The sequence below is a fragment of the Thunnus thynnus genome, chromosome 10, assembly GCF_963924715.1.
Source record: "Thunnus thynnus chromosome 10, fThuThy2.1, whole genome shotgun sequence".
NCBI lineage: Eukaryota > Metazoa > Chordata > Actinopteri > Scombriformes > Scombridae > Thunnus > Thunnus thynnus.
In genome coordinates this window covers 12,912,156-12,940,033 of record NC_089526.1, presented here as the reverse complement: position 1 = coordinate 12,940,033, position 27,878 = coordinate 12,912,156, and the positions used below count along the sequence as shown (strand labels likewise).

The 27,878-nt window shown below is 36.9% G+C and overlaps 1 protein-coding gene across 1 annotated transcript; it reads right to left on the bottom strand.

The window, feature by feature from the left end:
- Positions 1-8: 8 nt before the first annotated feature.
- On the bottom strand, positions 9-27,364 carry LOC137190664 (carcinoembryonic antigen-related cell adhesion molecule 5-like). The gene is made up of 9 exons (XM_067600187.1): positions 27,340-27,364; positions 26,647-26,946; positions 25,956-26,222; positions 17,483-17,761; positions 14,164-14,430; positions 1,240-1,509; positions 823-1,077; positions 288-393; positions 9-120 (listed from the first exon to the last, which is right to left on the bottom strand). The coding sequence occupies exons 1-9, from the start codon at positions 27,362-27,364 to the stop codon at positions 9-11; spliced, it is 1,881 nt and encodes a 626-aa protein (XP_067456288.1).
- Between the last annotated feature and the right edge of the window lie 514 nt (positions 27,365-27,878).

Sequence of the window (27,878 nt, the reverse complement as noted above, 5' to 3'; positions counted from 1 at the left end):
GTTCATTTCTACTTTATTTTGTCTATGCTGCTACAGTATTGTGGTAGTCTAAGCTCAGACAAGATTAAATTATCAGATGAATACCAACCTGTGTTTTGTGGCTGAGCATTGTTGTTGATTCTAAATATTGAAATAAAGCATTGTTAGGTTGAATCATTGGTTTTAAATTACATTTCTGAAAAGTAACCACAGCAAACCAATCTAAGTGTCATGATAAGACTGTATTTTGAATTTAGAGAAAATATTAAGGAAAAAACATGTTATTATGATGGCTCTTTTTCACTTACTTTTTTTTATAAATATATAAGCCTCCACCCAAAGCTCCTCCAACAACCAGGAAACATGCAATAACTATTCCAGCGATGGGACCAGCTGAAAGACCACCAGCTTTCTCTGGGAATGTGTGAAATAATACAAAAGAAAAAGTATTATCACTTCACCTTGCAATTTTATATTGCAAAATATATGTTTGTTGGGATGCCAAAGAGTATCAGCAATATCTGAAGCTCGATCAAAGATGAAAATTTGCTGTCTGCGTCTACAATCACCACACATCTGAAGTTCAGTTTGAAAATACAATCAAAATTTCAAGATCAAGAATAAACATTGACAAACAGTTGAAATTTACCTTCTACAGATAATTTATGCTCCCAAGATGATGTTCTCCCAGTTATTACTTTATTTTTATTTAGGTGATAGTAATAAAAACTGTAAGTACTATCTTTAGGAAGCCTGCTACTCTTCATATTATTAGAGGTATAATTCTGTAAATTAGTCGCATTGTCAGAGAGTTAAAATCTGCAATTAACAAAATCTACGTACCTGTTACAGACAATTGATGTTCTGCAGATGACGTTCTCCCAGTTTTATTATTCAGTGCTTGACAGGTGTAGATGCCACTGTCAGAAAGTTCAGTCATGTCTTTAGTGAACACAGCAGAATTATTTAATATCTCTATCCCGTTCAGTAACCAGGTGTAACTGGCAGACGGTGTGGACGCAGCAGAGCAGGCTAAGTTTAAGGTCTGTTTAACGTTTATCCAACTTTGTCCTGTGATTTGAACATCCTCTGGTCCATCTGAAAACAAATACTTGGAAAGTTCTTACACCAGCACAAATAATGTGTTTTTTACACAGTACATTGGGGAAAAACACTAATCAAGAATAGAAAACTTGCTAAATAATTGACTTAAAAATCATGTGTTACAGGGCTATATATACTGCACTATGTGTTACTTACAGTTAACAACCATGCTGTATTTAGCTTCATCAAAGCTGACGGGGTTGCTGATTTTACACAAATATTCTCCACTGTCTGTTCTCTTCAGAGAGAGAAAAGACAACACTCTGTTCTCGTCGTAAAGTGTCATGTTGTCAGCCAGAGTCAGTGAGGAGCCGTCCTTCATCCACTCTCTGGTAAAGTCAGAGCCAGCACCATTGCAGGTTAGGTTGACAGAGTTCCCCTCAATCGTTTGGTCTGTTGATGTGATATTAACACTAGAAATTCTCTCTGTTGGGCAAAACATGAAGGATTTTGTGTGAAAACAAAAGTAACATAGAGGTTGACTGAGTTCATTTAACATTTACAGTCTTGAACATCCCAAAGTCTTATATAAAAACAAGGACACTGGAAAATGTCCTTGTTTTTGACATAGAATTGATTTCAATACACTGAATAATGGAGACCATAACAGTTATACCAAAATCAAAAGATCCTCCAACATTGACTCAAGCAGTCAATAGTTACAAAACTTGTAACCTTTTTCGCGTTATTCGTTTCCATTCAGCCAAATATTGTGGTATAAGAGTCTCAATGGAGCATGAAATCCTTAAATTATATGTTTAAACATGTACATTTTTAATTGGAGGGACATTTTCATATTTTCAACTTCACATTATGGCATTACAAAAAACAGGAAGTGAAAGAGGTTAGCCTGTAAAGTCAAGCATTCAAATGTTAAATTCAAAAGTGTGTAAGATATGTTTTTTCTTGATTATTTTACTGCAAAGGATACAGAAATAATGATGAATTTACTTTGCCCACCTACAAATTATGCCAGTGGACATACAGTATATCACCTATATCACTACTGTATCCACACAACCTGTTTAATTCCAACTTACACAGTACAGAGACAACTGAGTGCTGAGATGTTTCATATCTCAGAGTTCTGTTTTTAAAGGCCTGTCAGTTGTAGTTACAAATCTGACTTTTCTGAATGTTAATGAGATTATAAGCACTGATACAGTATCAGACAGCAGTTCTCTATTCATAGGCCACATAAACTGAGCAGGGAGTCTGAAGACATTTGATCCCTTCACATAGTGTTCTTATGAAAGAGATAGCGTCAAATTCATTTTCTGGGCCATCTGCAGAGTGTTGCATATGTGGAATAAAACCCAGCAAAAACTTGGCCAAAAAGTAATGTTAACAATGTACTGAAAATGTGTCAGTGTAAAGGTTCATAACTGCATCATAATATTATCTGCTTTGAAGTTCGGTTTTGTTTGCATCTATATAGCAATTTGGAAATCACAGCTGATGGAGAAGTTTACAGGGTCACTCGTGTCATTACTGAAATTATTAAACACATGACACCTGAATGGTTCCTGGACATAGTGGGTTGCATTGACTATGTTAAGAATGGAGCCTCCATCTATAAGCTGAACTCTCTGACTGGCTGTAACCTCAGAGCTGCCGTTCAGCCAGAGGAAAGAGAGGGAGGATCCAGAAGAAGAGCAGAACAGACTGACAGAGCTGTTGAACTCAACCAAGTCTGTGCTGCTGACTTTTACCTTTACACTGGACATATGCGCTGTGGATGAAAAACACAGTGGTTTATCTTAAAGATTGTGTTTCCCTTCATCTCCTACTATTTGTTTAACATTTAAACACAACAACCATACGATCAGACAATACACATCTAGTGCAAGTAAAAAATACTTTCCAGTCCAGTATCAGAGCTGTTGAATTGAGACTTGACTTGGACTTTTCTTCAGTCAGACATGGATATTTGAGACTTGATTGCCTTAAGATTGAAAGGTAAAAGCACCAGAGAGGACTAGTTCAGTTGTTCCACACACTCTGTGTGTTTTATTTTAATCATCTGGTAGAAACTGCTCCCATGGCCTAATAAACAACATTGTCCTCAGTACTTGCAGTATGGCAATGCTTATTGTTTCTGGACCATACAGTTTATTTTGCATAATTGACCATACCTACATTCTCCATGAAAATGTTAGTCTGAACGTCCATTTCCTCATCATCAACAAAATTCCAGATCCGACTAGATTTTGCAGTTGTAACACGTACATTTACTTAGTGATTGTGATTTATCTTCATGATTGTCCTAAATTTGTGTACCAAAACCAACATCAGCTTGTTCTACTTTTGACCACATCAGACAAACAGGCATTTGGTACCACCTCAAACATTTTTTATTCTGAGACCTCCTCGTTATCTCTGTAAGAGCAAAGTTTGCAATATCACTATTTGAATGATGAGTATCTAGTGCAGGAATGTACTTTATGTACAGATGTCATTAGTGTTTCTTCTCTTTTAAACCACAAATATTTAGCACAACCATTCACTGTATGTCATTGTAATGGTCCGCATTAAAGGAAATTAAAAAACCTGTATTTTAACTTGTTATGTGTTTATAAAGAATGTAACAGTTGAGACAGACTTGGGCTTGACTTGAACTTGCCAGGACAATAAAACTGCTGTGTCCTATTATCACAGAGAAATATGTATTGTTGGTACTTTGACACAATGTTAATAGCAGGTGTTACAGACTCAACAAATAAATAAACACAGATGTTTTACTCAAACTTACTCAGTACAGTTATAGCTGAAGGCTGAGATGTTTGATATCTAAGAGTTTTGTTGTTAAAGGCTTGACAGCTGTAGTCCCCACTCTGACTCTCCTGAATGTTAATCAGTGTGAGCTCTGGTCCAGTATCAGACAGCTTGACTCCATTCAGAAACCACTGAAACTGAGCAGGGGGTGTGGAGGCAGCTGAGCAGGACAGGCTGATGTTTGACCCTTCCACATAGTATTCTTGTGTTGGAGATAGCATCAAATGAATGTTTTTTGGGCCAACTGAATGTGGGGAGCAGAAACAGCCAATTTATAATCATAGTATCACGAGAAATAACTGAGTCAAACAGCTTGACACAGTGTGAGGCCTCATAATTCATTAATATGAACGACTGCATCACTATACACCTAGTCACCAGAAAAAATAAGAAACTCCGGCACAATGTAATGTAACAGACCATCCCTGCGATAAAAAAATATTTAAGTGATACTAATTGTATAATGTTTTTGTATACACGGTGCTGTAATTTGTGATTATGTGTTGCGCCAGATATCATTAGATTGAAAGCTGCTTCTAATAGAACATTTGAAATATTAGAAACACCTGAATATTAAAACACTATTGAAAATAAACATTGTGAATATGTTTCACAAAGGGCTGAAGGCCTCTTCTATTGGATTTTATTAAATCGTACAGTCATTCAGTGTCTACAGTTGTCAGTTTAACCTGCATAATGCATTATTCAAAACAGCAAAGAGTATCATAAGCTAAGATGAGGCACTAATATAAATCAAGCCAAGCTTTGCATGCAGATACTGTTAGATAAATAGTGAGTAAGTTAGTAACTCACAGCTGATGGAAAGATTTACTGGATCACTGGTGCCTTCACTGACAGCATTGGACACTTTGCAGCTGTATGGTCCCTGGTCATAGCGGGTCACACTGAATATAGTGAGAGTGGAGTGTCCATTATTGAGCAGAACTCTCTCACTGGGTTTAACCTCAGAGCTGCCGTTCAGCCAGAGGAAAGAGAGGGAGGATCCAGAAGAAAAGCAGACAAGAATGACAGAGCTGTTGAACTCCACCAAGTCTGTGCTGCTGACTTCTACCTTTATATTGGAAACTGGCACTGTGGGTGAAAAACTCAGTGGTTTTATACTTGCTACTACCTAACAAAGGGAGCATGGCTCAGCAGAGTGCAGCAATGTAGAAGCAGTGAACAAATCTCTTAATGATACAATGATGAGTATTCATGGCTAGATTTTCATGGTTTGTATTAGCTTCTGGGGCTACTAAAACAGTAGTGAATCATTTAGCTCAGCGTAACATTCAGTTATAGTTTCACAATTGTTATTCACTAGACATACACAAACCATACTTAACACAGAAGTGAAAACACTTCAAGTAACCTTTAAACTAAACTGTGGAAAAAATGCTGGCATTTGCTGTTACATTGGAGACTGCCACTGTGAGTGAAAAACAAAATGCTACAGTATACACGTCAAAGGGAAAGTCAGTTTAAGTTTCTGTTGACATTGTGTCGCTAAGGCACTGATTCAACTCTGTGGTAGTTTCTTAGGCTGAACATTATGGTGAGCACATAATGTAAGGATTTATTGAATGACAGTTGTATTAGATTGGATTCAACTACATGAATGTGTAAAATAAACTGTTGTCTTGCGTATCAGGCATGTCAGAAAAACTAGCAATACTGCATATGTACACCAGTGGCGGCTGGTAACTCAAAAAATTGGGGAGGACAGGAGGAAAACCAACATGGAATCTTACAACAAACCACATCAAACTATATCATTGTCCCACCTGATGAAATTGAAGGGGTGGGGGGCAATTTTATATGCCAATAAAACAATTTGCTTTCAAAAACAAAAACCCCTGAGTGGTGAAAAGGCTGCTTCTTTTAAGACATTTAGCATATACATAATGTCTCTAAACAAAGATGTGCTCATTTTAGCCATGGAGTGGTTCAAATGTGTCATTTTAGTGAAAAGTGAAATTCAAATTTATAGTACTGTTCTATTGTGACAACAAATTTATGTTCTCATCAAAAACAGACAACATATCACATGATTTACACGTTTCCTATGTATTTTCTTCTTATATGTATACAGAAATATATAAGGTAGCACAAAGCTTGTAATGTGATACAGGTTCAGATCAGTGCTGAATACTAGAAAGATTGAACACTAAAAACATTCACAGATCTAAAAGTGTAGGTTCACATCAGAGAGTATTAATGCATGTATCAAATACATGACTTACACACCCTTATCTATACTTATCTATATGTACGATATACAAAATATAGTCTACAAAGCTGATATGTTAACACTAGGGGTGTTAACATGAACACAAAACTCATGGTTCAAATCGTATCATGGATTTGAGTCACGGATCAGATCATTATTAGGATCAGCAAAAAAAAAGGGGGGAGACAAATAAAACTTTGTTTTCCATTTATTCTATAACACACTGACAGCCAGAAACAGCAAGGAACTTTTGCCCATGGTCTTAAATGAGAACAACATTTAAGATGTCCAATGTTTAAATAAAATAAAATAAAATATATTTAATATTCAATGCTCAGTTATTGCAATATTAGGCATGAAACCTTCCTCTTTTAAACAGTGAATGAAACAGCCTCTGTCCACATCATCAAAACTTGATGATAACAAACATTCACCGCTAACGTCAGTTAGCAGCTAGATGCTAATTAGCTGCTCAGCTGCAGCACATTAAACAGCAGGTAAACGTAACTCAAATGTCACATCGGACCCGTTAGATGCTGGTTTGATCGTTGATCTTCAAAATCTCTGTTAGCCACATGCTGTCTGTCCACGACTTGTACTTACAGCAGTTTGTTCACTTTGTCTTAAATGAGACATTAAATTTTGCAATTGATCTGCAGTTCATATGCCTGCTGAACCGTGGGGGGTGATCCATACGGATCACGGATCAACTACAATCAGTTACACCACTAGTTAACACTTGTTATTCTAGCTACTTTAAGCTTATTACTCAATATATGGCTCGGCTTAAAACGAGCTAAAAGAAACTGTCAGAAGCAAGCAGCCAGACCTCCTGCACACTAATCATACAACATCAACAGGTGACTGAACAACCACTCAATTAAAAACGAACGAATGAGTGAGTCCAGACAGCTTACTGTAACTTCAACAGGCAAACTAACGTTACCCACAACACATTATATGATCTCTGCTGTATTCTTGTTCAGGAGATAAAAAACACAAAAAAGCCACACAGAGACATTTAAGCAACAGAGATGAAATTAGCGACCAAAGAGACAGAGAGAGAGAAGCTGTATCTGACTCACGATATCTGACGTATTCATGTCATAACGCCCATTTGTGGCTATTGGTCATTTTGTTTGTTAGTTAACAGAACTTTGTGGCTGCTGGTTAAACAGTCTGATATCATTAGAAACAATGACAAACAAGCTAACTCTCCTGGTTGTTTCTCCGGTTGCTTCTCTCTCCAGCCTCCACGGCAGCGTCCTGCAGCTGCTGCACTGCACAGACCATAATTTCTCCTGCTAGCTTAACAACAGTCCTTCCATGGATGTATAAAGAGTTGTTCAGGCTGTTACAACAAGCTAACTGTTGCGTTGGCTAACGCAAGGAGCTATCTACTGCTGCTACTCTGCCTTACAGTGGAGAGAATTGAAGATGAAATCTGGAAACTATCATTGGACCAACTCGATGTCAATATTGCATTCTGATTGTTGATTGGTAAGGAAGGACGTCCTCCCTTGAAGCGTCATTTTACCTTCACTATGCAGAGTGATTGTATATATGTGCAGAGTTTGACTCTGGAAACCTGTTTTCACATTCATCTGCTGAAAGTGGAAAGTTTCTCTGTGATCATCAAACATTATTACAGACATGATTTGTGACATCAAAACTAGTTTGGAGCTAATCGTGGTCCAGTATGCAATTTACAGAAGTTTGAAGTGGAGACTCAAAGCGCCCAGTGTACATACACCGATGATGGACTTTACAGTGAAGTCTACAAGAAGTTACAAGAAGTCTTGTGTCCAGCAGTTAAACTTTTAAAATGTTTAAACAATATTTGTGTATTCATATATCCATGCTCATATTTATATAGTTTAACAAGTTAACTGAACTTTGTCATGTCAGTCAAAAACTGTTATTCAAAGTAATTCAAAGTATTTTTACATCTCTTAAAACATGTCTGCATTTGAATATCGGTTGTACAAGGCTGGTGACATTTTTCAAGTCAGTAAACTTCTTATAAGCATTTGGTATAAATGTCTATTTTCTGAAAACAGAAATAAGCCAATTAATAAAGTTTAGGTGACTCACAGCTGTAGCTGAAGCTGCTGACAGGTTGTACTGTCCCTTTGTAATCACCTTAACTAAACAGTGCTCTAAAAGCAAGCCTGTCTGGAAAATACTGCAGGTATAATCAGACACTGTAAAACCTTAATATCAACATCAACACTGCGAGCATTTCATCATCAATAACTTCAATAATAAATTCAAGGATAATATTCTAAAAATTGAGACAATATGTGTAAAATTGCCTTTGGTTGTATTAGGTTTTCAAAAACAGATAGAAAAACATTTTAAACGTGCTGTGTCCAGTGATAAGAGCTCACCTGACATGACTCCCAGGAGGATGAAATGTGTCACAGCTCTTTCCATTTCACCTGAATTATCATCAAGTAAGACAAAAAAAGAGAGATTTGTGAGAGAGAAAAGATTTGTGTCAAACTGCTAAACTTTCCCTCGGCTGGTTTCAGTATAAGAATGCGGATCTCAGTATATGAAGGCTAATAAGGAAGTAATGCATTATTGGAACTTTCTTATCATCCTTCCTTTAAGGTTTAAAAGTTGACCTACATCATTGTGCTGTTAATCATTGATAAAATAGACAATGAACTGTAAAGCAATACAATGTCAGATATTTGTTGGATAAAGAATTCTGTTTTTATTATGAAAAAAAAACAGCAGCACAATGCTTTGACATGACTAAACATTCAGTGGTTTATTCAGGGTGGTCTTCCAATGGCTGCCATTTTGCTCTGTATTTTGTGGGACTGTATGTCCTACTTTATGGGGACGGTGTATTGATGATGTTTCTTTGTTTTGGTCTAGATCAGAGGCAGAACTACAAGCCGTCCATGTTTTTTTGAATGGTATTAACCCAAACATTAAGTTGTCCCTAGATTACAGCAAGGAGAGCATGCATTTTTTTTAGATCTTACTATCTATCTATTTATTTGAAGATAATCAAGGGACTTTACATACATCTATATTTAGGAAACCCACAGACAGAAACACCATATTATATACGAAGAGCTTTCATCCTAAGTAGCTCAAAGAGAATGTGTCTTATGGCCAGTTCCAACGAGTTTGGAGAATTTGTGACCAGGAAGAGGAGTTTGAGGCTAAATCAAAGGAAATGGTGTCATGCTCTCAGGAACGTCGATATAGAAACACTATCCCACAGAAAGGATGCACTTGAGCCAAACATCTGGACAGACAAACTTTACTACAAAGAAATGCTCCCAAACAAAATATAGTGTTTTTTGTCACAACATACAGCACAGAGGCAGAAAACATTAAACGGATAATAAATAGAAATTGGGGTATGGTAGAAAGTGATAGTACACTTAGTCAGATCTTCCCTGAACCACAATTAATCAGTTTCAGGAGATGCCCTACTCTACAAGATAAACTGGTACACAGTTATCTACAATCAAACACTCAACAAACATGGTTAGGTCCAAAACCCAAGGGGTCCTACAAATGTAACCATTGTAACCACTGTACAAATGTAATACAGACCAAGACATTTATGGATTTTACATCTCAAACGGAGTTCACCATTAATCATTTCGTTAATTGTAAAACTTCAATTGTTATTTACAGGCTAGAATGTCCTAGTTGCAATGGTTGAGACATTTCATTCAAAACTGCAAATGTGAAACTCATAGTGGTGCAGAGGAAAAGTCAAGGTGTCATCAAAGTAAATAGGATGCATCCTTTGTGGAAATTTAATGGGAATAACTGCTGAGATATTTCAGTTTGGACCAAAGTATTAGACTGACTGACATTGCCCATAAAAAAACAATAATGGTGTCTCCTCGTGATGATTTTTCAAGCATCTGCAAAACAAAAAGCAGCTGATTAGGGCAAAGAGTTGCTGTTTTGATAGATTTTATATAATCAATGGTCAATAATATTAATAGTTGGCCTATTTTAGTTTTCAGGATCTAAACTAAGAGAAAATATTTCTACAGTATAAAAAACATAGTGCTCTCCCCATAAAAATAAATGTTTATCTTTTCACTAAATCAGAATAATGAAATAAAAACTTACTGTTCCTTCAAAGGGAAAGAAGATCATGGAGTTATTGTGTTCTCATATATCATTGAAATGTTCTCATACACATTTAAGTCTTGCTCTATGGAAAAATAGAGTTACATGTGATTATCCATATGTTCATTTCTACTTTATTCTTTATTTTGTCTATGTTGCTACAGTATTGTGGTAGTCTAAGCTCAGAGAGGATTAAATTATCAGATGAATACCAACCTGTGTTTTGTGGCCGAGCACTGTTGTTGATTCTAAATATTGAAATAAAGCATTGTTAGGTTGAATCATTGGTTTTAAATTACATTTCTGAACAGTAACCACAGCAACCCAATCTAAGTGTCATGATAAGACTGTATTTTGAATTTGGAGAAAATATTAAGAGAAAAACATGTTATTATGATGGTTCTTTTTCACTTACTTTTTTTTATAAATATATAAGCCTCCACCCAAAGCTCCTCCAACAACCAGGAAACATGCAATAACGATTCCAGCGATGGCACCAGCTGAGAGACCACCAGCTTTCTCTGGGAATGTGTGAAATAATACAAAAGAAAAAGTATTATCACTTCACCTTGCAATTTTATTTTGCAAAATATATGTTTGTTGGGGTGCCAAAGAGTATCAGCAATATCTGAAGCTCGATCAAAGATGAAAATTTGCTGTCTGCGTCTACAATCACCACACATCTGAAGTTCAGTTTGAAAATACAATCAAAATTTCAAGATCAAGAATAAACATTGACAAACAGTTGAAATTTACCTTCTACAGATAATTTATGCTCCCCAGATGATGTTCTCCCAGTTATTACTTTATTTTTATTTAGGTGATAGTAATAAAACCTGTGAGTAGTATCTTTAGGAAGCCTGCTACTCTTCACATTATTAGAGGTATAATACTGTAAGTTAGTCGCAATGTCAAAGAGTTAAAATCTGCAATTAACAAAATCTACATACCTGTTACAGACAATTGATGTTCTGCAGATAACGTTCTCCCAGTTTTAATATTCAGTGCTTGACAGGTGTAGTTGCCACTGTCAGAAAGTTCAGTCATGTCTTTAGTGAACACAGCAGAATTGTTTAATATCTCTATCCTGTTCAGTAACCAGGTGTAACTGGCAGATGGTGTGGACGCAGCAGAGCAGGCTAAGTTTAAGGTCTCTCCAACGTTTATCCAACTTTGTCCTGTGATTTGAACATCCTCTGGTCCATCTGAAAACAAATACTTGGAAAGTTCTTACACCAGCACAAATAATGTGTTTTTTACACAGTACATTGGGGAAAAACACTAATCAAGAATAGAAAAATTGCTCAATAACTGACTTAAAAATCATGTGTTACAGGGCTATATATACTGCACTATGTGTTACTTACAGTTAACAACCATGCTGTATTCAGCTTCATCAAAGCTGACGGGGTTGCTGATATTACACAAATATTCTCCACTGTCTGTTTTCTTCAGAGAGAGAAAAGACAACACTCTGTTCTCGTCATAAAGTGTCATGTTGTCAACCAGAGTCAGTAAGGAGCCATTCTTCATCCACTCTCTGGTAAAGACAGAGCCAGCACCATCGCAGGTTAGGTTGACAGAGTTCCCCTCAATCGTTTGGTCTGTTGATGTGATATTAACACCAGAAATTCTCTCTGTTGGGCAAAACATGAAGGATTTTGTGTGAAAACAAAAGTAACATAAAGGTTGACTGAGTTCATTTAACATTTACAGTCTTGAACATCCCAAAGTCTTATATAAAAACAAGGACACTGGAAAATGTCCTTGTTTTTGACATAGAATTGACTTCACTACACTGAATAATGGAGACCATAACAGTTATATCAAAATCAAAAGATCCTCCAACATTGACTCAAGCAGTCAATAGTTACAACACTTGTAACCTTTTTCGTGTTATTTGTTTCCATTCAGCCAAATATTGTGGTATGAGGGTCTCAATGGAGCATGAAATCCTTAAATTATGTTAAAACATGTACATTTTCAATTGGAGTGACATTTTCATATTTTCAACTTCACATTATGGCATTAGAAAAAACAGGAAGTGAAAGAGGTTAGCCTGCAAGGTCAAGCATTCAAATGTTAAATTCAAAAGTTTGTAAGATATGTTTTTTCTTGATTATTTTACTGCAAAGGATACAGAATTAATGATGAATTTAATTTGCCCACCTACAAATTATGCCAGTGGACATCCAGTATATCACCTATATCACTACTATATCCACACAACCTGTTTAATCCAACTTACACAGTACAGAGACAACTGAGTGCTGAGATGTTTCATATCTCAGAGTTCTGTTTTTAAAGGCCTGTCAGTTGTAGTTACCACTCTGACTTGTCTGAATGTTAATGAGATTATAAGCACTGATACAGTATCAGACAGCAGTTCTCTATTCAGAGGCCACATAAACTGAGCAGGGAATCTGAAGACATTTGATCCCTTCACATAGAGTTCTTATGAAAGAGATAGCGTCAAATTCATTTTCTGGGCCATCTGCAGAGTGTTGCATATGTGGAATAAAACCCAGCAAAAACTTTACCAAAATGTAATGTTAGCAATGTGCTGAAAATGTGTCAGTGTAAAGGTTCATAACTGCATCATAATATTATCTGCTTTGAAGTTTGGTTTTGTTTGCATCTATATAGCAGGTTGGAACTCACAGCCGATGGAGAAGTTTACAGGGTCACTGGTGTCATTATTGAAATTATTGAACACATGACACCTGAATGGTTCCTGATCATAGTGGGCCACATTGACTATGTTAAGAGTGGAGCCTCCATCTATAAGCTGAACTCTCTGACTGGCTGTAACCTCAGAGCTGCCGTTCAGCCAGAGGAAAGAGAGGGAGGATCCAGAGGAAGAGCAGGAAAGAATGACAGAGCTGTTAAACTCCACCAAGTCTGTGCTGCTGACTTTTACCTTTACATTGGAGACTGGCACTGTGGGTGAACAAAACAGTGGTTCATCTTAAAGATTGTGTTTCCCTTCATCTCCTAATATTTGTTTAACATTTAAACACGACAACCATACGATCAGACAATACGCATCTAGTGCAAGTAATAAATATTTTCCAGTCCAGTATCAGAGCTGTTGAATTGACACTTGACTTGGACTTTTCTTCAGTCAGACTTGGATATTTGAGACTTGATTGCCTTAAAATTGAAAGGTAAAAGCACCAGAGAGGACTAGTTCAGCTGTTCCACACACTCTGTGTGTTTTATTTTAATCATCTGGTAGAAACTGCTCCCATGGCCTAATAAACAACACTATCCTCAGTACTTGCAGTATGGCAATGCTTATTGTTTCTGGACCATACAGTTTATTTTGCCTAATTGACCATACCTACATTCTCCATGAAAATGTTAGTTTGAACGTCCATTTCCTTATCATCAACAAAATTCCAGATCCGACCAGATTTTGCAGTTGTAACACGTACATTTACTTAGTTATTGTGATTATCTTCATGATTGTCCTAAATTTGTGTACCGAAACTAACTTCAGCTTGTTCTACTTTTGACCACATCAGACAAACAGGCATTTGGTACCACCTCAAACATTTTTTATTCTGAGACCTCCTCGTTATCTCTGTAAGAGCAAAGTTTGCAATATCACTATTTGAATGACGAGTATCTAGTGCAGGAATGTACTTTATATACAGATGTTATTAGTGTTTCTCCTCTTTTAAACCACAAATATTTAGCACAACCATTCACTGTATGTCATTGTAATGGTCTGCATTAAAGGAAATAAAAAAACCTGTATTTTAATTTGTTATGTGTTCATAAAGAATGTAACAGTTGAGACAGACTTGGGCTTGACTTGAACTTGCCAGGACAATAAAACTGCTGTGTCCTATTATCACAACGAAATATGTATTATTGGTACTTTGACACAATGTTAAAAGCAGGTGTTACAGACTCAACAAATAAATAAACACAGATGTTTTACTCAAACTTACCCAGTACAGTTATAGCTGAAGGCTGAGATGTTTGATATCTCAGAGTTTTGTGGTTAAAGGCTTGACAGCTGTAGTTCCCACTCTGACTCTCCTGAACGTTAATCAGTGTGAGCTCTGGTCCAGTATCAGACAGCTTGACTCCATTCACAAACCACTGAAACTGAGCAGGGGGGCTGGAGGCAGCTGAGCAGGACAGGCTGATGTTTGACCCTTCCACATAGTATTCTTGTGTTGGAAATAGCATCAAATTAATGTTTTCTGGGCCAACTGAATGTGGGGAGCAGAAACAGCCAATTTATAATCATAGTATGAGAAATAACTGAGTCAAACAGCTTGACACAGTGTGAGGCCTCATAATTCATCAATATGCATGACTGCATCACTATACACCTAGTCACCAGAAAAAATAGAAACACCTGCACAATGTAATGTAACAGCTCTGCCATAAAAAATATTTAAATGACACTAACTGTATAATGTTTTTCTATACACAATGCTGTAATTTGTGGTTGTGTTGCACCAGATATCATTAGGTTGAAAGCTGCTTCTAATAAGTTATTTGAAATACGAGAAATGTCAGAATATTAAAAACACTAATGAAAATAAACATTGTGAACATTTTAAGTTTCACAAAGGGCTGAGGGCCTGCTCTATTGGATTTTATTAAATTGTACAGTCTTTCAGTGTCTACAGTTGTCAGTTTATCCTGCATAATGCATTGTTCAAAACAGCAAAGAATATCATAAGGCCACACCTTGCTAAGATTTGGCACTAATATAAATCAAACTAAGATTTGCATGCAGATACTGTTAGATAAATAGTGAGTGAATAAGTTAGTAACTCACAGCTGATGGAAAGATTTACTGGATCACTGATGCCTTCACTGACAGCATTGGACACTTTGCATCTGTATGGTCCCTGGTCATAGCGGGTCACACTGGATATAGTGAGAGTGGAGTTTCCATCAGTGAGCTGAACTCTCTCACTGGCTGTAACCTCAGAGCTGCCGTTCAGCCAGAGGAAAGAGAGGGAGGATCCAGAAGAAAAGCAGGAAAGAATGACAGAGCTGTTGAACTCCACCAAGTCTGTGCTGCTGACTTCTACCTTTACATTGGAGACTGGCACTGTGGGTGAAAAACACAGTTGTTTTATATTTGCCACTACCTAACAAAGGCAGCATGGTTCAGTAGAGAGCAGCAATGTAGAAGCAGGGAACAAATCTCAGGTTAATGATACAATGATGAGTATTCATGACTAGATTTTCATGGTTTGTATTAGCTTCTGGGGCTACTAAAACAGTAGTGAATCATTTAGCTCAGCGTAACATTCAGTTATAGTTTCACAATTGTTATTCACTAGACATACACAAACCATACTCAATACAGATGTGAAAACACTTCACGTAACTTCTACACTAAACTGTGGAGAAAAGTTTCATCTCTGACTGGTGTCAGTGCCATTATAGAAACAACTGTATCTACTTGAAGATTGTGTTTCCCTTCTTCTCCTACTATTTGTTTAACATTTAAACACAACAACCATACGATCAGACAATACACATCTAGTGCAAGTAATAAATACTTTCCTGTCCAGTATCAGAGCTGTAGAATTGAGACTTGACTTGGACTTTTCTTCAGTGAGACTTGGATATTTGAGACTTGATTGCCTTAAAATTGAAAGGTAAAAGCACCAGAGAGGACTAGTTCAGCTGTTCCACACACTCTGTGTGTTTTATTTTTGTTTTCTGGTAGAAACTGCTCCCATGGCCTAATAAACAACACTGTCCTCAATACTTGCAGTAGTGCAATGCTTATTGTTTCTGGACCATACAGTTTATTTTGCATAATTGACCATACCTACATTCTCCATGAAAATGTTAGTCTGAACGTCCATTTCCTTATCATCAACAAAATTCCAGATCCGACCAGATTTTGCAGTTGTAACACGTACATTTACTTAGTGATTGTGATTATCTTCATGATTGTCCTAAATTTGTGTACCGAAACTAACGTCAGCTTGTTCTACTTTTGACCACATCAGACAAACAGGCATTTGGTACCACCTCAAACATTTTTATTCTGAGACCTCCTCGTTATCTCTGTAAGGGCAAAGTTTGCAATATCACTATTTGAATGACAAGTATCTAGTGCGGGAATGTACTTTATATACAGATGTTATTAGTGTTTCTCCTCTTTTAAACCACAAATATTTAGCACAACCATTCACTGTATGTCATTGTAATGGTCATCAGTAAAGGAAATAAAAAAACTTGTATTTTAACTTGTTTTGTGTTCATAAAGAATGTAACAGTTGAGACAGACTTGGGCTTGACTTGAACTTGCCAGGACAATAAAACTGCTGTGTCCTATTATCACAGAGAAATATGTATTATTGGTACTTTGACACAATGTTAAAAGCAGGTGTTACAGACGCAACAAATAAATAAACACAGATGTTTTACTCAAACTTTCCCAGTACAGTTATAGCTGAAGGCTGAGATGTTTGATATCTCAGAGTTTTGTTGTTAAAGGCTTGACAGCTGTAGTTCCCACTCTGACTCTCCTGAATGTTAATCAGTGTGAGCTCTGGTCCAGTATCAGACAGCTTGACTCCATTCAGAAACCACTGAAACTGAGCAGGGGGTCTGGAGGCAGCTGAGCAGGACAGCCTGATGTTTGACCCTTCCACATAGTATTCTTGTGTTGGAGATAGCATTAAATCAATGTTTTCTGGGCCAAATGAATGAGGGGAGCAGAAACAGCCAATTTATAATCATAGTATCATAAGAAATAACTGAGTCAAATAGCTTGACACAGTGTGAGGCCTCATAATTCATTAATATGCACGGCTGCATAACTATACACCTAGTCACCAGAAAAAATAGAAACACCTGCACAATGTAATGTAACAGCTCTGCCATAAAAAATATTTAAATGACACTAACTGTATAATGTTTTTGTATACACAATGCTGTAATTTGTGGTTGTGTTGCACCAGATATCATTAGATTGAAAGCTGCTTCTAATAAGTTATTTGAAATATTAGAAATGTCAGAATATTAAAAACACTATTGAAAATAAACATTGTGAACATTTTAAGTTTCACAAAGGGCTGAGGGCCTGCTCTATTGGATTTTATTAAATTGTACAGTCTTTCAGTGTCTACAGTTGTCAGTTTATCCTGCATAATGCATTGTTCAAAACAGCAAATAGTATCATAAGGCCACACCTTGCTAACATTTGGCACTAATATAAATCAAGCTAAAATTTTCATGCAGATAGTGTTTGATAAATAGTGAGTGAATAAGTTAGTAACTCACAGCTGATGGAAAGATTTACTGGATCACTGGTGCCTTCACTGACAGCATTGGACACGTTGCAGCTGTATGGTCCCTGGTCATAGCGGGTCACACTGGCTATATTAAGAGTGGTGTTTCCATCAGTGAGCTGAACTCTTTCATTGGCTGTCACCTCAGAGCTGCCGTTCAGCCAGAGGAATGAGAGGGAGGATCCAGAAGAAGAACAGAACAGACTGACAGAGCTGCTGAACTCCACCAAGTCTGTGCTGCTGACTTCTACCTTTACATTGGAGACTGGCACTGTGGGTGAAAAACACAGTGGTTTTATATTTGCCACTACCTAACAAAGGGAACATGGCTCAGCAGAGTGCAGCAATGTAGAAGCAGGGAACAAATCTCAGGTTAATGATACAATGATTCATGGTTTTTATTAGCTTCTGGGGCTGCTAAAAACAGTAGTGAATCATTTAGCTCAGCGTAACATTCAGTTATAGTTTCACAATTGTTATTCACTAGACATACAAGAACCATACTCAATACAGAAGTGAAAACACTTCAAGTAACCTTTACACTAAACTGTGGAAAAGATGCTGGCATTTGCTGTTACATCAGAGACTGGCACTGTGAGTGAAACACAAAATGCTACAGTACACACGTCAAAGGGAAAGTCAGTTTAAGTTTCTGTTGACATTGTGTCGCTAAGGCACTGATTCAACTCTGGTAGTTTCTGAGGCTGAACATTATGGTGATGGCTCATTAGTAAACATTCAATATAATTCAGCACCACAACATGTCTTAAAACACAATCTCAACAAAAGCTACATTTCAGTAGCACATGATGTAAGGATTTATTGAATGACAGTTGTATTAGATTGGATTCAACTACATGAATGTATAAAATAAACTGCTGTCTTGTGTATCAGGCATGTCAGAAAAACTAGCAATACTGCATATGTGCACCAGTGGCGGCTGGTAACTCAAAAAATTGGGGAGGACAGGACGAAAACCAACATGGAATCTTACAACAAACCGCATCAAACTATATCATTGTCCCACCTGATGAAATCGGAGGGGTGGGGGGCAATTTTATATGCCAATAAAACAATTTGCTTTCAAAAACAAAAAGCCCTGAGTGGTGAAAAGGCTGCTTCTTTTAAGACATTTAGCATATACATAATGTCTCTAAACAAAGAAGTGCTCAGTTTAGCCATGGAGTGGTTCAGATGTGTCATTTTAGTGAAAAGTGAAATTCAAATTTATAGTACTGTTCTATTGTGACAACAAATTTATGTTCTCATCAAAAACAGACAACATATCACATGATTTACACGTGTTTCCTGTGTATTTTCTTAGTATACAGACATATGTAGCACAAAGCTTATAATGTGATACAGGCTCAGATCAGTGCTGAATACTAGAAAGATTGAACACTAAAAACATTCACAGATCTAAAAGTGAAGGTTCACATCAGAAAGTATTAATGCATGTATCAAATACATGACTTACACACCCTTATCTATATGTACGATATACAAAATATAGTCTACAAAGCTGATATGTTAACACTAGGGGTGTTAACATGAACACAAAACTCATGGTTCGAATCGTATCACGGATTTGAGTCACGGATCAGATCATTATTAGGATCAACGAAAAAAAAAGGGGGAGACAAATAAAACTTTGTTTTCCATTTATTCTATAACACACTGACAGCCAGAAACAGCAAGGAACTTTTGCCCATGGTCTTAAATGAAAACAACATTTAAGATGTCCAATGTTTAAATAAAATAAAATAAAATATATTTAATATTCAATGCTCAATTATTGCAAAATGAGGCATGAAACCTTCCTCTTTTAAACAGTGAATGAACCAGCCTCTGTCCACATCATCAAAACTTGATGATAACAAACATTCACCGCTAACATCAGTTAGCAGCTAGATGCTAATTAGCTGCTCAGCTGCAGCACATTAAACAGCAGGTAAACATAACTCAAATGTCACATCGGACCCGTTAGATGCTGGTTTGATCGTTGATCTTCAAAATCCCTGTTAGCGACACGCTGTCTGTCCATGACTTATACTTACAGCAGTTTGTTCACTTTGTCTTAAATGAGATATTAAATTTTGTAATTAAGATCTTCAGGCTGTTACAACAAGCTAACTGTTGCGTTGGCTAACGCAAGGAGCTATCTACTGCTGCTACTCTGCCTTACAGTGGAGAGAATTGAGGATGAAATCTAGAAACTATCATTGGACCAACTCGATGTCAATATTGCATTCTGGTTGTTGATTGGTAAGGGAGGACGTCCTCCCTTGGAGCGTCATTTTACGTGTCATGGCCAATCACAGATTAGCATGAAAAAAAAAAGAAATACATTGAGTCCAATGTAAGAGATCCCGCCCTGCGGAGGTCAGCAGGCACCCATCCTCCTCTGTCCCCCCCTGCCCCCCCACTTCACACACTGCTCTTTCTCCTCCTGTCCTGCAGGTGTCGCTGTTGAAGCATTTTAAGCAGAATTTCAGCAATGGATTTTTTCCAAAGAAGAGAGAAAAAATACTTTATAAATACTGAGATTTGGTAATGGTTTATTGCAACCAAATATTCTTTTTTATATTTTGATGTGCACCTGTCATTAGGTTTTTCATATCTCAAGCATGAAGCTGCTATTCTCCTAATTTCACTAGCTGTGGAAAACTGTCCCCAAAATTTTCACAGATAACATGAATCATGTAATGTAATCATTTCTTGTCAGTTATATTACATTATTGCTCTTGAAGTTTAATTCTTTTGTGATTTATATTCTCCATTCAACATTTAAAACTACTGCTCATGTGAAACATCTGCTCACCAAATATCTTCAGTTCGGTGGATCCTATTATCGGGTTTCCTCCATATGGTATAATGTTAAATCTGTACCTTCTACTGTCATTAAGAGTCAGATCCCTGAGCTCCAGAGATCCAGTAGATCTGTAGAGGGTGATCCTGCCTTCATACTCTGGATCAGTGTTGTTTGAAGAAGTGGAGGTTATGATAGGTCTTTCAGTATTGTTAATAATAACACTCCAGGCCACTACCAGAAATGGTCTTTCTGGTGGAGTCAGTGTTGTGTTGAATATCACTGTCCCTCCCACAGCTCTATTCTGAGCTCCATCTGGCAACACATCAACTCCTTTGGTTAAACCTGGAGGAGACAGTTACATGCTTGAGAAGGACTGAAATCAGTGCACAAAATGAGCCACTGGGACAATTTACTTTATTCTAATAAACATAACAAACTTTATATAATAAGTCCCCCATAAAGTCAAATCATATGTTTTTCTTATTGTTCCTTCAGTTGGATGTTTGACCTTCACTATGCAGAGTGATTGTATATATGTGCAGAGTTTGACTCTGGAAACCTGTTTTCACATTCATCTGCTGAAAGTGGAAAGTTTCTCTGTGATCATCAAACATTATTACAGACATGATTTGTGACATCAAAACTAGTTTGGAGCTAATCGTGGTCCAGTATGCAATTTACAGAAGTTTGAAGTGGAGACTCAAAGCGCCCAGTGTACATACACCGATGATGGACTTTACAGTGAAGTCTACAAGAAGTTACAAGAAGTCTTGTGTCCAGCAGTTAAACTTTTAAAATGTTTAAACAATATTTGTGTATTCATATATCCATGCTCATATTTATATAGTTTAACAAGTTAACTGAACTTTGTCATGTCAGTCAAAAACTGTTATTCAAAGTAATTCAAAGTATTTTTACATCTCTTAAAACATGTCTGCATTTGAATATCGGTTGTACAAGGCTGGTGACATTTTTCAAGTCAGTAAACTTCTTATAAGCATTTGGTATAAATGTCTATTTTCTGAAAACAGAAATAAGCCAATTAATAAAGTTTAGGTGACTCACAGCTGTAGCTGAAGCTGCTGACAGGTTGTACTGTCCCTTTGTAATCACCTTAACTAAACAGTGCTCTAAAAGCAAGCCTGTCTGGAAAATACTGCAGGTATAATCAGACACTGTAAAACCTTAATATCAACATCAACACTGCGAGCATTTCATCATCAATAACTTCAATAATAAATTCAAGGATAATATTCTAAAAATTGAGACAATATGTGTAAAATTGCCTTTGGTTGTATTAGGTTTTCAAAAACAGATAGAAAAACATTTTAAACGTGCTGTGTCCAGTGATAAGAGCTCACCTGACATGACTCCCAGGAGGATGAAATGTGTCACAGCTCTTTCCATTTCATCTGAATTATCATCAAGTAAGACAAAAAAAGAGAGATTTGTGAGAGAGAAAAGATTTGTGTCAAACTGCTAAACTTTCCCTCGGCTGGTTTCAGTATAAGAATGCGGATCTCAGTATATGAAGGCTAATAAGGAAGTAATGCGTTATTGGAACTTTCTTATCATCCTTCCTTTAAGGTTTAAAAGTTGACCTACATCATTGTGCTGTTAATCATTGATAAAATAGACTATGAACTGTAAAGCAATACAATGTCAGATATTTGTTGGATAAAGAATTCTGTTTTTATTATGAAAAAAAAACAGCAGCACAATGCTTTGACATGACTAAACATTCAGTGGTTTATTCAGGGTGGTCTTCCAATGGCTGCCATTTTGCTCTGTATTTTGTGGGACTGTATGTCCTACTTTATGGGGACGGTGTATTGATGATGTTTCTTTGTTTTGGTCTAGATCAGAGGCAGAACTACAAGCCGTCCATGTTTTTTTGAATGGTATTAACCCAAACATTAAGTTGTCCCTAGATTACAGCAAGGAGAGCATGCATTTTTTTTAGATCTTACTATCTATCTATTTATTTGAAGATAATCAAGGGACTTTACATACATCTATATTTAGGAAACCCACAGACAGAAACACCATATTATATACGAAGAGCTTTCATCCTAAGTAGCTCAAAGAGAATGTGTCTTATGGCCAGTTCCAACGAGTTTGGAGAATTTGTGACCAGGAAGAGGAGTTTGAGGCTAAATCAAAGGAAATGGTGTCATGCTTTCAGGAATGTCGATATAGAAACACTATCCCACAGAAAGGATGCACCAGAGCCAAACATCTGGACAGACAAACTTTACTACAAAGAAATGCTCCCAAACAAAAAAAATATAAAGTGTTTTTTGTCACAACATACAGCACAGAGGCAGAAAACATTAAATGGATAATAAATAGAAATTGGGGTATTGTAGAAAGTGATAGTATACTTAGTCAGATCTTCCCTGAACCACGATTAATCAGTTTCAGGAGATGCCCTAATCTAAAAGATAAACTGGTACACAGTTATCTACAACCAAACACTCAACAAACATGGTTAGGTCCAAAACCCAGGGGGTCCTACAAATGTAACCACTGTAACCACTGTACAAATGTAATACAGTACCAAGACATTTATGGATTTTACATCTCAAACGGAGTTCACCATTAATCATTTCGTTAATTGTAAAACTTCAATTGTTATTTACAGGCTAGAATGTCCTAGTTGCAATGGTTGAGACATTTCATTCAAAACTGCAAATGTGAAACTCACAGTGGTGCTAGAGGAAAAGTCAAGGTGTCATCAAAGTAAATAGGATGCATCCTTTGTGGAAATTTAATGGCAATAACTGCTGAGATATTTCAGTTTGGACCAAAGTATTGGACCGACTGACTGACTGACATTGCCTCCCATAAAAAAACAATGATGGTGTCTTCTTGATGCTGGTGATGATTTTTCAAGCATCTGCAAAACAAAAAACAGCTGATTAGGGCAAAGAGTTGCTGTTTTGATAGATTTTGTATAATCAATGATCAATAATATTAATAGTTGGCCTATTTTAGTTTTCAGATCTAAGCTAAGAGAAAATATTTCTACAGTATAAAAAACATAGCGCTCTCCCCATAAAAATAAATGTTTATCTTTTCACTAAATCAGAATAATGAATTAAAAACTTACTGTTCCTTCAAAGGGAAAGAAGATCATGGAGTTTTTATTGTGTTCTCATATATCATTGAAATGTTATCATACACATTTAAGTCTTGCTCTATGGAAAAATAGAGTTTTGTTACATACGATTATCCATATGTTCATTTCTATTTTATTCTTTATTTTGTCTATGTTGCTACAGTATTGTGGTAGCCTAAGCTCAGAGAAGATTAAATTATCAGATGAATACCAACCTGTGTTTTGTGGCCGAGCAGTGTTGTTGACTCTGAATATTGAAATAAAGCATTTTTAAGTTGAATTATTGGTTTTATATTACATTTCTGAACAGTGACTACAGCAACCCAATCTAAGCCTCATGATAAAATTCTATTCTGAATTTCGGCTGAGGTAGCAATGAAAGAGTCCAGTGGATATTCAGCGTGCGGGTAATGTTTGGTTAGATTAATGTTGAATTAGAATTAAGATAAAGTCAATCACTTTTACCACTTACAAGGGAATTCAGTTCTCATCAATACATGAAAAAATGAAAGTATGTTATTATTATGGCTATGTTTCACTTACTTATTTTATAAATATATAAGCCTCCACCCAAAGCTCCACCAACAACCAGGAAACATGCAATAACTATTCCAGCGATAACACCAGCTGAAAGACCACCAGCTTTCTCCGAGACTGTGTGAAATGAAACAAAAGAAAATGCATTATCACTTCACCTTGCAATTTTAGCCACACAAACTCAGCTGAGGAGGGTTTATATCATGGCTAATGGTAAATGTTGCATTAAAATGCATATATAATATGGTTACAGAGATTACAGGGTCATCACAAAGCATTCACCTGACTGTTGAATGAATCATGCTTCTCATCTCAGCGTTCTATAACAAATGTATCACTTGTTGGTGCAGAAGAAATCAGACATTTTTGGGAAACTTTCTTGTAGAGATGTGCTTTTATACAAATACGTTATTTGGCAAAGCACAAATAGTGTTTTTTTTGTTTTGTTTTTTTTTTTTTTACCAATATTTGTTTCATACAAATATTTTTAAAATTATTTGTTTTCTGAAAGAAAAAAAAACATGTCAAATACTAGCATGCAGATCGGTTACATTGCTATCTCAGTCTTTCTCCTCTGCTCCGCTGTTTCGTCTATCAGCAGGTCTCAACGAGAGAAGTCACATCCACCTGCTACATGATGCACATTTCCTCATTTGGACATCACTCCCGGAGTTGGGGGTGTTCACCAGAGATAAAGCTGAGCTACTGACACATGCAAAGTGCTCCCAATGGACTCTCCATAACCTGTTGTTCCCTTTTGCCTTTCCACAAAGTTAGGTTGTAAAAAGTAGGCAATAAATGAAAAGAGCAAAGCAATAATCGCCTTTGAAGTTCCTCCCTACAGGTTACACAGTGTGCTGTCTCTGTGTTATTTGTGTATAAATAGGTAGAGGTCTGTCTGCAATGAGGTGATGAGTAACGTTTTAGCTCAGTAGTCAGCACAGTCACCTACGATCTGGGAGACTCCAGTTTGAGACCTAGTGTGGGGACCTCCTTCATAAGGTAGTTTATTCAACACTTATTGTAACACTTTAATTTTCTAAAATTAAGAGCGTAATACAAACAAAAACAGGATTTCTAAACCTCTTTCCACTTTTGTTCAAATACAAATACAAATACAAATAATTTTGCTGCCTCAACAAATATAGATACAAATACAAATACTGGGCTCTCTGCACATCCCTAGTGTGTGCATTAGAAAAAATTCTCCTGATGAGCAGGTTGGCACCCTGCACGGCAGCCTTTGCCATCAGTGTTCGAATGTGTGTGTGAATGGGTGAATGTTGACATGTAGTGTAAAAGCGCTTTGAGTGGTCCACAAAACTTGTTAATGCCAAATTACCCAGTATAGAGAAAACTGAATGCTGAGATGTTTCATATCTCAGAGTTCTGTTTTTAAAGGCCTGTCAGTTGTAGTTACCACTCGGACTTGTCTGAATGTTAATCAGACTGTAAGCACTTGCCCAGTATTAGACAACAGGCCTCTATTCAGGAGCCTGAGCAGAGGATCAGGAGACAGCTCAGCAGAACAGGCTGATTGGACTGTTCTGCTGATCTGTTTGATCCTCTCACATAGTGTTCTTATGACAGAGATAGCGTCAAATTAATGTTTTCTGAGCCAACTGCAGAGTGTTGCATTTGTGGAGTAAAAAGCAGCAAAAATGTTACCAAACAGCAAAGTTAGCAACAAATGCCTTATGAGATGCAACTTATCTCAGTTTAAAGGATCATAACTGCATCATAATTTTGTTTTCATCAACTGCTGATGGAGAGGTCATACCCCTCTCTCCCTTGTTTCCTCTCTATGCTGTCTGCCGAATAAAGGCAAAAAGCCTGAAAAAAAAAGAATGAACAGTTGAGAGAGACTTGGGCTTGACTTGAACTTGCCAAGAAAGTAAAACCACTGTGCCCTATATACTGATCATTGATCACTGATAATAGCAGGTACTACAGACACAACAAATAAAGGTACACAAACTTTTTACTCAAACTTACCCAGTACAGTTATAGCTGAAGGCTGAGATATTTGATATTTCAGAGTTTTGTTGTTAAAGGCTTGACAGCTGTAGTTCCCACTCTGACTCTCCTGAATGTTAATCAGTGTGAGCTCTGATTCAGTATCAGACATCAGGTCTCCATTCAGAAACCACTGAAACGGAGCAGGGGGTGTGGAGGCAGCTGAGCAGTACAGCCTGATGTTTGATCCTTCCACATAGTATTCTTGTGTTGGAGATAGCATCAAATCAATGTTTTCTGGGCCAACTGAATATGGGGAGCAGAAACAGCCAATTTAGTTTTTGTATACACGGTGCTGTAATTTGTGGTTGTGTTGCACCAGATGTCATTAGATTGAAAGCTGCATCTAATAGAATACTTGAAATATTAGAAACGCCATAATATTAAAAACACTATTGAAAATAAACATTGTGAACATGAAGTTTCACAAAGGGCTGTCGGCTTGTTCTATTGGATTTTATTAATTCGTACAGTCATTCAGTGTCTACAGTTGTCAGTTTATCCTGCATAATGCATTGTTCAGAACAGCAAAGAGTTTCATAAAAAGTCATTAACACGAGGCCACACCTTGCTAAGATTTGGCAGTAATATAAATCAAGCTAAGATTTGCATGCAGATACTGTTAATAAATACTGTAGATAAATAGTGAGTGAGTAAGTTAGTAACTCACAGCTGATGGAAAGATTTACTGGATCACTGGTGCCTTCACTGACAGCATTGGACACGATGCAGCTGTATGGTTCCTGGTCATAGCGGGTCACACTGAATATGTTAAGAGTGGAGTTTCCATCAGTGAGCTGAACTCTCTCATTGACTGTAACCTCAGAGCTGCCATTAAGCCAGAGAAAAGAGAGGGAGGATCCAGAAGAGGAACAGAACAGAATGACAGAGCTGTTGAACTCCACCAAGTCTGTGCTGCTGACTTCTACCGTTACATTGGAGACTGTTACTGTGGGTGAAAAACAAAATGCTACAGTATACACATCAAAGGGAAAGTCAGTTTAAGTTTCTGTTGAAGTAAGTAAGTAAGCATTGAATGACAGTTGTATTATATTGCATTCAACTACATGAATGTATAAAATTAACTGCTGTCTTGCGTATCAGGCATGTCAGAAAAACTAGCAATACTGCATATGTGCACCTGTTGCTAAGTTATTCATATCTCAGGCATGAAGCTGCTATTCTCCTAATTTCACTAGCAGTAGAAAACTGTCCCCAAAATTTTCACAGATAACATGAATCATGTAATGTAATTATTTCATGTCAATTATGTTACATTATTACTCTTGAAGTTTAATTCTTTTGTGATTTATATTCTCCATTCAACATTTAAAACTACTGCTCATTTGAAACATCTGCTCACCAAATATCTTCAGCTCGCTGGTCATTATTATCTCGTCCCCTCCATCTGGTATAATGCTATCAAGGTGCTTTCCACTGTCATTAAGAGTCAGATTCCTGAGCTCCAGAGATCCAGTAGATCTGTAGAGGGTGATCCTGCCTTCATACTCTGGATCAGTGATGTTTGAAGAGGTGGAGGTTATGATAAGTCTTTCAGTATTGTTAGTAATAACACTCCAGGCCACTGCCAGAAATGGTTTTTCTGATGGAGTCAGTGTTGTGTTGAATATCACTGTCCCTCCAACAGCTGCATTCAGAGGTCCATCTGGCAACACATCAACTCCTTTGGTTAAACCTGGAGGAGACAGTTACATGCTTGAGAAGGACTGAAATCAGTGCACAAAATGAGCAACTGGGACAATTTACTTTATTATAATGAATATGATAAACTTTATATAATAAAGTCCCCCATACAGTCAAATCATGTGTTTTTCTTATTGTTTCTTCAGTTGGATGTTTGACCTTCACTGTGCAGATTGATTGTATATATGTGCAGAGTTT